Source organism: Penaeus monodon, chromosome 3 (genome assembly GCF_015228065.2).
Source record: "Penaeus monodon isolate SGIC_2016 chromosome 3, NSTDA_Pmon_1, whole genome shotgun sequence".
Classification (NCBI taxonomy): domain Eukaryota; kingdom Metazoa; phylum Arthropoda; class Malacostraca; order Decapoda; family Penaeidae; genus Penaeus; species Penaeus monodon.
In genome coordinates this window covers 49,611,806-49,624,305 of record NC_051388.1, presented here as the reverse complement: position 1 = coordinate 49,624,305, position 12,500 = coordinate 49,611,806, and the positions used below count along the sequence as shown (strand labels likewise).

Here is a 12,500-nt window from a genome sequence, read left to right as displayed (position 1 = left end):
TATATATATATATATATATTAATATATATATTATTATTTATATAATATATAATATTATATATATATTATATATATAATTATATATATTATAATATTATATATTATATATATATATATAGTAATACATATATTTATAATATATATATTATATATTATATATATATATATATTATATTATATTATATATATTATTATATATATATATATTATATATTATATATTATATATCATAATATTATATATTTTATATATTGTATATTATATATTTTATATATTATATATATATTTATATTTTATATTTTATATATTTATATATCTATATATATATATTATATAATATATATATATATATATATAATATATTTATAATATATATATATATATATATATATATATATATATATATTTATATAGTGTACACATATATACTAATATTGTCTCTAATCTAGAAATATACTAATATGGTGTGTTTTTTTTTCTTAAAAACTTTGGATGTTTCTGAACTGAACCAAGAAATATTCCTATTTACTTTTCTGTATGATACTGATTGTCTTGCTTTTGAAACTGCTTAATGGTTGGCAAGTGCTTGCTTCACATAGTCCACATTAGAAATTCTTCTGTCTTCCAAGTGTTACAATAGAAATCTTCTTTATTACAGTTGTGTTGTATTTGTGCTTACTAGGTGCCACATGTACCGTGTTATTTTTTTTTTATGTGTAACAGTTGTCAACATTTTTGTGTTTTCTAGGTTTATCAGTATATGTACATGACCTTCATGCTGTGTGAAATAATATTTGTTTTCTTGCTGTGCAGAGTCCATAAACATGCATTACATATACCATTATTTTCTACTTATTTTCAACATTTATGTGTATGATTTTTTTTTTTTTTTTCAAATTGATGCAAGGAAATGATAGAAGAGAACTAACTAATGTAGATATTTTGGCTATTATGATAAGGATATTTACTAATATGGATGTTTATGTAATTTACACTTTTTGTATGAAACATACACTTTATATGTAACTTCTTGTAGATAGATATGATGCATTACAAGCTGGGCAAGTAGTAGGGATGCAGAAGTAGTAATGTGTAATCAGAATCGCTTGTTACTTATTATCTGTAGGGGAAGCTTTATTTTATTTAAATCTATATATTGAATTTATAAATTTCTGTTAATGTTACTAGCAAAACTGAAAGTGCTTTTAAGCGTTGTCATTCGTCTGTAATGGCATATTCATCATTTTTGTTTCCATGGTTATCTCCAGTGTATGTGGTGGAGCTCGAGACTCTTGGGAGGACTCTAAAAAAGGAGAGCAGGAGGTACTGGTGGTCCTCACCAAAAATGAGCTAGACAAGGCCAACAAAGATACACATCACAAATTGTTACCAGAAGACTTCAGGGTAAGTCATGAATTACGTTTGGTTTGTGCATTATTTCCTCTGAATCCATCTCAGCTGTGTATAGTTTTATAAGGCAAGCCAAACTTTATTTGTAAGAAGTAAGAAAGTGGAGAAAAGTTGCATGCTGTCTCTTTTGATATATGGCAGTGTTTGATTCTTTAGATCTTGCCTTAACCCAGTGTATACTGGAAATATACACTATCTACTATTATTTCATTATTATTTTTTTTTCAGATAAAACTTTGGTGGCTGGTTACATATGTTAACAAAGGAGGAAGCAATGCCTTAGAGTCTCGGGAAAGTGGTTCGACTCCAAGCACAATCACGCCCTCTGGTTCCTCGTCCGACACAGATGACGATGATGATGATGACGAAGAAGAGGGAAGTGACTGGGACTCAGGTAGGGTGATTTGATGTGTGCTTCTGTTCCTCTTCTCCTAACTTGTGAAGTATATGATTTTAATACAGATAATTTTCATTAGCAACATTTTTGTGTATTCTACCTACCCAAGGGTATATGTAATTAGGAATGTATATGTTTATATGTATGCATGTATGAAATATATATATATATATTATATATATATATATATATATTATATTTATATGTATATAATATATTTGATATATTTCATATATAATTAGTATAATATGTATGTGATATATAATATATATGATATAAGATATTTGATGTATAACATATATTAATATATGATATATAAAATATAATATATTTAATATATGATGTATGGTATATAATATCTACAATATATGATATATATAATATATGATACATAATATACATAATATGTAGTATGTGATATAATATTTATGAGATATAGATATAGATATATATATATATATATATATATATATATATATATATATATATATATATATATAATATATATAACCTATATATACTTAATATATAATATACAATATATAATATATAATATATTATATAATATATATATATATATATATATATATATATATATATATATATATATATATATATATACACAACATACATGTATGTATCTATATATACATACATACACACATATATGTTTGTGTATATTTATATTTATATTTATATTTATGTTTATGTTTATGTCTATATACACATGCATACATATACATAAATATATATTCTTACATGTTTGCTTACATATATGTATAGGAAAGTATATGTATTGCATATGGTATCCATATATACATACATACTTGCATATATATATTTAAGTATGTATGTGTGGGTGTGTATTTTATGTGATTATGTCATCTAATTCTGTAACATTATTTTGTTGATTTGTCTCTTCAACTAATGGTTTTATATTATGTACTAAGTGTGTCCAGGTTGTACTTTAGTTGGCTTTGCAGGCAGTATTGCCGGAAAAAAAACAAAAGGTATATTGATACGCAAACAAGGTTAACAGTGTGAAATGATATATATTGGTTTGAGGTTAGATGTAACAGTATCGCAAAACAGGTGTGATTTACTGATCAAGGCATATTTCATGGAATGAATATTCAATGATATTTAAAAGTATTTTATGATGAATTTTCTTTAGTGCATGCCCAAACACATAGGATTTTCTATGCAATTAAAAATTTAACATATAAATGTCAATCTAAATATCATTTATTCATTGTTGTTTGCTGTTGTTATTAAAATGATATATTTCTATGTGATTAGCAGCTTCTTGACATATCAGATTCTTATAAGTTATAACATCCATTTATATATGTTAATGTTAATCAAAGAATTGTGTTAACAAACCTTTCAGCATTCTTGAAGTTAAAGTTGTCAGGATTAGTCTCCTAATATGTCCCCTAATTTAAATTACTGACTCTCCCCTCTGTAAGTGTCTCAGGAAAAAGAAGTTACTGTATGTTCTCAAAAAACTCCTGTAAACCTTGCTGAACTGTATGTTTTGTCTTTGTTTTAATTTTTTTTCTTTCTTTTTAGAAATAGTCTGTTTTTTCTCCTCACAAATTTGTCTTTGTGAATAATAAGACTGCCTGTGTCTCTTTTTTTGCCAGCATTTTAGTGCCTGAATCTGTTACTGTATGCATCTTGTATACTTTTATCCTGTATGTGCTTGATCTGCTAGATTTAGGTCAATGTTGTCCTCTGTGATGCCAGCTTTTTTTTATACCTTTGGAGTGTTTAAAACTATTAACTCATTCACTGGTATACCTTACATGTTTAGTACTGGTTCTATGCACTTCTAGACTTCCCCATTATAAATAAAAATTAATCTAGCTTGCCATGAACTGGTAATAGGCTGAGTGTCCTGCTCCCTTTGTAGCCATCGGTCATATTTTGTCCATGTCATGTATTATCAGTTTATATGTATTGGCAACATGTATTTAATAACAAGAACAATGTGTGTGTGTGTGTGTGTGTGTGTGTGTGTGTGTGTGTGTGTGTGTGTGTGTGTGTGTGTGTGTGTGTGTGTGTGTGTGTGTGTATGTGTGTGAGTGTGTATTGTTTGTTTGTTTGTTTGTTTTGGGCATATGTTGTGTATGTATATGTATGTGTATATGTATATAAATATACATATACATATATACATATATGTATGTATATGTATGATTGTATGTGTATGTTTATGTGTATATGTATATACATATGCATATATATATTTATGTGTATATTGTAGTTATATATATTTGCATGTATATATAGCTATATATATTTATTTTTATGTATATTTATATATATGTATAAATATTATATATATGAATATATATATGTATATATGTATATATGTATGTATATACATGTATATACTGTATGTATATACATGTATATACTGTATGTATATATGTGTATATATATGTATATATATGTATATATATGTATATATATGTATATATGTATATATATGTATATATGCATGAACAAATATTTATATTTATATGTGTGTGTGTGTGTGTGTGTGTGTGTGTGTGTGTGTGTGTGTGTGTGTGTGTGTGTGTGTGTGTGTGTGTGTGTGTGTGTGTGTGTGTGTGTGTGGGTGTCTGTCTGTGTGTCTGTGTGTCAAATTTAGTGTTTGAATGCAATAAAAAATGCATTTAGCAATTATAAATTTAAATGCAATTATAAGTGTGTAATTTGAATGTGATTTGAAATCTGAATACAAAATGTGATTTGAAAATATGATTACAATTACAGATTTGAATGCAATATGAAATTTGAATATAATTTAAATTATAAAAATGTATGATATACTTCATGTCCAGATATTTTCAATAAAGCCTATATTTTGATACACCAACCATGGGTGTTTGTATAATCTTACTAAAATCCAGATCTTGTATAACTGGTCTGGACCCATATGATTGGATAATGAAAGGGTAATAAAAATCTAGAATAGTACATTTGAAGTGTCCAGTATCCAAAATTCAGGATGTTAAGTCCCTTAAGAGGCTATAAAAACATGTCATCATGGAGAATGGAAGTCCTGAAGAAAAAACACCATTCTTAAGGTACAGAATCCCATGAAATGTGTGACTGAAATATGACTACAACCTCCTGCAGCTGAAAGTGCTGACCAGCTGATTGATTGTGTTAGAGGTTGCCAGGTTTTGTTATTGACATTTCTTTGGTTTTTGTTGTCTTAAACAATATGATTTCAGATTGATTTTTTCACTTTTTAATGTGGCAAGGACATAGAACCACTAAAAAAGAAAGAAAAATAAAAAACAGCTAGACCATAATTTTTGCTTTAGGAGTATACCTCCTGTCACTGGTTGAATGTTGCATTAAAGGGAGTAATACTTAAAACAACAGATTTAAATTTATATAGACATCATGCAGCTGTAAACCAAAATGTCCCTCGTATAAAAGTTTCCTGTGTATAAATTTCAGAAAATTATATAATCTTGTAATTTCAAAGAGAGAGAGAGAGAGAGAGAGAGAGAGAGAGAGAGAGAGAGAGAGAGAGAGAGAGAGAGAGAGAGAGAGAGAGAGAGAGAGATTCAGATTAATTATTTTCCTTGTGAACTATTGTGAAAACAATATATCCAGTATCAGTGAATGAGTTAAGATTTTCTTGTTTTACTTGTAGTAAGCATGTTTTTATACATTTCTTTGGCTCTGCCATTTTAGTACCTAGACATATTCTTTTGTAGTTTGTTTTTATTTTCCTAGGCAGTACATTTCAATTTTGTTTATTGATGCCATTTTATATGGTTTTCAATAATTTACAGTCTGTACCTTGTTTCTTTTTTTAACCTTTTCCTATGGAATGTTTTTAAAGTAGAATGATTGTGTTACTAGAAATGCATTTTGTATGAGTAATGCCTACTACTGCCACTTATTTTTTGTTAATTTATTTATTTTTAATAAGGACAAGTCTTTTACCAAATCAAAAGTAAAATATGAAAATTTGATAGGTTATGAGTATGGAGTTTTTTTCTTGATATTTCACAGTTATAACAGAAGTTAACCCAATGCTATCGGGGTTTCCCAATACAAAAGCCTTCTCTCCCGGATTACATTCCTAGTGGCCTTGACCCTGCTGCTGGGGGATTGTGTCATCACCATAGCGAGTGCGGCATGACCATACATGCCCCCAGAAAACAGGACCGGCGCACCATGTCATGTGTGCACGTGCCACCCAGAATATAGTCCAGGCATGTCATAGCGTGTACTTACATGCCACCCGGTGGCAAAGGGTTAAATAGTCTTGACTGTGAGGAAGCGATATAAGAAATAAAAGAAAACTGGCCTCTATATGCTAAGTATTTACTTTTTAATGAACTGATGCATTGACTAATACGTTAAAAGCAAACCAAAGCAGCTGAAATAATTTTCTGTAAGAAGATTTCAGCAAAACCATTTAGAGTTTAGGCAAGAAACATCTAACTTCTAAAAGTATAGTGAGACAGACTCTCTTCTCCCAATGCCATCCACACACAGTTCAGGAGATGAAGTCTTTGAAATGTTTTTTTATATATTTTTGTAGTTGCTGATTTATTTAGATTATTTGCTGATTATCTAAATGCAGGACATTAGGACAGATATGAGAAGGCTTCAGATTGGAAAGTGCTCATAGTCTCCACCCCATCACTGTGGGCCAAAAAATCTATTGGTCATATTGCTTTTTGTGTTTATCTAAAAAAGGATTGAACCCAATGGATGATGTAGCCATCATGTCATGAAAAAAAATTGACTGGTCTGGGGTGACAGGAATATGCTGTGATGAGAATTTTGGTTGATGGCTGACAGCTGACTCATCATAAGTGCACAAAGTTCTTGAAGAAAGACTCAATGGGCATACAAGAAGTGGGTGTTGCATTATTTCTGTTGGTAAACAATAGTTGAAGGCAACATTTGTGAGCCGTGACTAGAATAGCACTGGCTCCAGTGAGGACACTATTTCCAATGCTCAGGATCCTATTTCTGATGTGCTCAGCAGTGCAGGGTGTATTACAGAAAATCAGATAATATGAAAATACAAAAAAATGGTACAAATAACAATATTACTACTTAGGGAGATAGTATGGTATACAGCCTGTTACCATCTTGATAGAGCATAATGATGGACAAGTAAAGGAAAACACAAAGAAGTAAATAATACATATAAAGAAAAAGAGAAAATAACAGCAACAGGGAGGAAAGTAGTCTTGATACTACACATGAATGTTCCTTTGGGCTGGCATACAAACACAGCCAGGAGAGTCATGCCTCAAGTAAGCCTAGTGCCATGATTTTGGTCCACTTGCAGGTCATGATGCACCCAGATCTGATGGGTTTAGATAATATTTTAGGGGTATATATCTGTAACATGAAATAAGTAAAGTGAAGGTAAATGGGAAAAGAGATGAGAAATCTTTCTATACTTAATCCTATGCCAACAATTTTCACTCATGCCAAACTGAGCCAAATGCTTGGTGACACATGCAGTTTAGTGTTTGAACAAAATATTAGAGGCAGAGGAATTTTATGATTTCCTTGCTGTTTGCAATTTTGGCTATATCATATGTGATTTTTTTTATAAAAGCAACTTAACCCATTGGCTGTGGATACATGTATTGTCCACTGTAGTTTTTTGTGAATGTTGTTGCACACAGAAGGAAGCACAAGTGCTCAGCCAAAAAGGAGTCAATTAGCAGGTGCTTTGTGACCTCACCTAATTTCTCCATTCCTGGAATTTTTGTGAAAAATATTTTTATCTATTAATATTGATTCTATTATTATTACTATTGACATAAAACTTATTATGATGTTATTAAACTACATATAGTAATAAAGAATATATTCTTAAAAAAAAAAAAAAAAAAAAAAAAAAAAAAAAAAAAAAGGTAAGCAGGTGAGATAAGAAGGACTAATAATTGACTCCTTGGTGAGTAAGCACTTGTGGACCCATCTACTTGTAAACCTAATAAACCAGAATCATGATGGACATGGCATTTTATATTGTGGCATCCCAGTCTAAAGGATATTGTAGGCCTTCTTTGGAAGACTGTATCTTTGCAGTAATTGCAGACGGGGCCAAAGAAGTGCACAGCAGTATAGGCTCTAAAAAATTAAGACTTTGCCATGTCATATGTACTTACCATATGGTGTATGGGCTCAGTGCGTTATGGCAAGAATATTGTGATGGGGTTATATATATTTTTCTTATAAGAAAGATAGAAAGATGCTCAGTATACTTCTATGATTTTGTACTATTGAAGGATAAAAGGGTTTATTGATAATGAAAAGTTTCCATTTTATTTTTGCTTTGGTAATGGTCTTAGTGAAATTCAGTTTTTCCAAAAATTAATGAATGCTTCAGAAAATTATTTTAGGCTTCCATAGTTCACTTGTTTGAATTTGTTACTTTTATTTTCTTATTTGTGTTCTTGAAATATGTTCTGGCCATGACAAACAGAGAAAGGTGACTGATATATCCTGTATGTAACCATCCTATATACGTGTGTGTGTGTGTGTGTGTGTGTGTGTGTGTGTGTGTGTGTGTGTGTGTGTGTGTGTGTGTGTGTGTGTGTATTATATATATATATATATATATATATATATATATATATATATGTATTATATTATATATGTACATGTATATGTATATGTATATGTATATGTATATGTACGTACATGCATGCATGCATGCATGCATGCATGCATGCATGCATGCTTGCATGCATGCATACATACATACATACATACATACATACATACATACATACATACATACATACATACATACATACATATATATATATATATATATATATATATATATATATATATATTATATATATACATTATATATATATATTGTATATATATATTATATATACATTATATATATATATATATATATATATATATATATATATATATATATATATATATTGAGAGCATTTTTGTATGGCCATCTTATTATTTTTAGTAAGCTTTTTTTTTCATAAATATCATATATATTAACTGTATTTTTTTCTGAACTATAGTGTGATTTGTGAGCATGATATTATTTCTTGATTATCTCCTTTTTTTGTCCGTACAGGTTCTGTTTTCTATATATTGCTAATTTCCATTTATTTATTTTTTTGCTAGTGTATTTTTTCCTGTTTAATTAGTTTGACATATTGAATGTTTGAGAAGAGACATTACATCAGACTTCATAACTATAATTTGTTATGTTGTTCCTAAGTTGATCTTGGAATAGGAATATTGTTTTTAGGTATGATCAACTGTGAAAGAACATTGAACTTATAGTGTTATTGAAAGGTATGTGATTTTCAATATTGTCAGTGGTAGTGATGGCGAGTTGGGAATTATTTATGAGTCTGGGGAAGTGACGGGGCCAGAACATGTGTGCATAAGCACACACACATGTACATGCACAACCACACAGACAAGCACATACACATACATACATACATACATATATACATACATATATACATACATACATACATACATACATACATACATACATACATACATACATAACATACATATATATATATATATATATATATATATATATATATATATATGTATATGTATATATATATATATATGTATATATATTGATATTTATACATCACATAGAAATATTTTTTAACAGCCTGTAACTTTTTTAAGTTACTGACACTTATAAAGTGTTATGAAGGCTGTATGGGACCCCAGAGCAGTCTATGCAATTTGAATTTTCTTAATTTTTTTTATCTCTATGTAAAAGAGATAAAAAAAATTGTTGCAGTATCTTAACTCAGTGTTGCCAGAAAATTGCTGTGCTCATTAAATTTTTTTTTTTTTTTTTGAGAAATGTCTCTGCACATGTATGGTTCTGCAAGTGCTTAGGCACAAAGGAGTCAGTTAGTAGACCTTGTGACCTTACCTGATTTCACCTTTTGATGGCGTTATTTTTATTATAGACATTATAAATACTATAATGTTATTATTGACATTAGTAACAGAAATACAAGGAATGTAAAATATTTTTGAAAATTCAGGAAAAGGGTAAATGGAGACAGGCAGTACTTGTAATTGGCTCATTGGTGACTTAGTACAAGTGTAGCTATCTATGTGTAAAAACAATTGATAAGGTAAATTTACAGTGGGCATGGCATGTATGTACATGCCGTGCCTGTTGGTTTTGGTTAAGCAACTTTTATGCACATTTTTTTTATACAGCATTCAAGACGAGCTCTAATGTACACTTGAATGATCAATCACATTATATTCTTTAAAAGTTGCTTATTTTATTAAGTTGATTTCGTGTACCTGTTAATCAGCTAAGATCGTAAAATAAGAGTTGTGTTCCATGACAGGAAGATCAAACTGTTTTCTATCTTTCTTTTTCCTTGTTACTGTTTCTCTGTTTATTTTTATTTCTTTCCCATCTCTTTTCCTCTTATGCTGTTTTCTTTTTTCTTTTTAATAAAAAAAAAATTCTTGCCTCATTATTTCCTCCCTTTCCTTGTTTTCCTTCTTTTTTCTTTCTCTTCCTTTTTCTCTCTTTCTTTTCCTTCCCTTTCTTCCCCCCCCCCCTTCTCTCTCTCTCTTCTCTCTCTCTTCTCTCTCTCTCCTCTCTCTCCTCTCTCTCTCTCTCTCTCTCTCTCTCTCTCTCTCTCTCTTTCTCTCTCTTTCTCTTTCTCTTTCTCTTTCTCTTTCTCTTTCTCTTTCTCTTTCTCTTTCTCTCTCTCTTTCTCTTTTCTTTACCCTCCTCCTCTGACCTATTCTCTTACTCTATCTGACTGTCTGATTAAGTGCCAGATTTAGATGTAGGGAGACTCCTACTTTAGAGGAAGACGTAATTGAAGTCATCTGTAAGATTCAAAGTGGATATTTTCATTTTACTGCCTTATTTGTATAAATTTTTGAGTAATTGTCCAGCTGAAAATACATTACCAAGTGTACTGGCTGTACTGAATGTTGAAACCTTGATATTTTTTTCCCATTTATAAATGGTTCACTTACATTAGTTTAGTTTTTTATACACTTTGGCGAAAACTATAGTAAAGGAAAACTTTAAAAAGATGATTGAAAAAGAAAACTGCTTGTTTTGTGGAACAACTTACGGATCCAGGCATTGAGGAATAACCACGTAATTATATTGATTATGCTCAACATTTTAAACCATTGGCACTAGCTACTTGTAAGGGCCACTGTTGTAAATTTTGTTGGCACATCAAGGCCTTCACAAGTGTTCGTTCAGCAAGGAGTCAGTTAGTAGGCTCTGTTGACCTCACCCATTTCCCCATTCCTTGATTTTTTTTTGAAAATGTGTTTTATTTTCTAGTGCTGTTGATATGGATACTGTTATTGTGATGATGATGGTGATGATGGTGATGATGATGATGATGATTGTTATTGTTATTGTTATTGGTGTAGTTCTTATTTTTATTAATATCATTATTATTATTATTATTATTATTATTATTATTATTATTATTATTATTATTATTATTATTATTATTATTGTTGTTGTTATTATCATTGTTATTATTGTTATTTATTATTATTATTATTATTTATTATTATTATTTATTATTATTATCATTATTATTATTATTATTATTATTATTATTATTATTATTACTTATTATTATTATTATATTATTTATTTTTATTATTATTAATAATATTATTAATAATATTATTAATATTATTATTAATATTATTATTAATAATATTATTAATAATATTATTAATAATATTATTAATAATAATAATAATATCTATTATTATTATTATTATTATTATTATTATTATTGTTATTATTATTATTGTTTTTAATTGTTATTATTTTTTATTTTTGTTTTTTTTATGTTTTTTATTGTTTTTAAATTTTTATTATTATTTTTATTTTTTTTATTATTTATTTTTATTATTATTATTATTATTATTTTATTATTTTTTTGAATGATGATTGATGATGTTTGATGATTTGATTGATAATGAAAAATATAATGAATGTAATGATAATATAATGATAATGAAATATGGATGATGTGAATGATGATGTGATGATATGATGAGATGATGATGATGTGATATGTAGTGATGATGATAGGTATTTTTTTTTGACACTGATTATTATAGTGTTGATAAAATAATGATATCAATAAAAACGTAAAAACAAATCTTTACAAAAATTAAGGAAAATGGTAAACAGGTGAGATAGGTGGAACTAATGATTAACTCCTTGGTGACTAAGCTAAAATTACAAAATCCAATGATTAAGTTATACTTCCTTTCTGAGAGCTGTTTTCTTTTGATAAAGAATCAAGCCATAGTTTTGCCCCATCATTGTAAAATTTATATATATATATATATATATATATATATAATACATACATCATACAACTACAACATACATACATAAATCATACATAATACTACATACATACTACATACATATACATACTACATAGTACTACATACACCCAATTCACACATACACAGACACACACGACCCCACACACACACACAACACACACAACAACACACACACACACAAACACACAACCCACACACACACACACACCACACACCATACATACATACACACATACACAATACACACTATACGATAATGTATAAAATAAGTAATATTTGTAATATACAT

The 12,500-nt window shown here is 28.6% G+C and overlaps 1 protein-coding gene across 1 annotated transcript in view; it reads left to right on the top strand.

Moving 5' to 3' along the window:
* The window catches only part of LOC119587467, a 37,915-nt gene that overhangs the window by 22,464 nt on the left and 2,951 nt on the right, over nt 1-12,500 (top strand). Inside the window, exons 6-7 of the mRNA XM_037936198.1 lie at nt 1,269-1,404; nt 1,639-1,804. Coding sequence (XP_037792126.1) covers nt 1,269-1,404; nt 1,639-1,804 — 302 coding nt within the window. The remainder of the gene's footprint in view (nt 1-1,268; nt 1,405-1,638; nt 1,805-12,500) is intronic.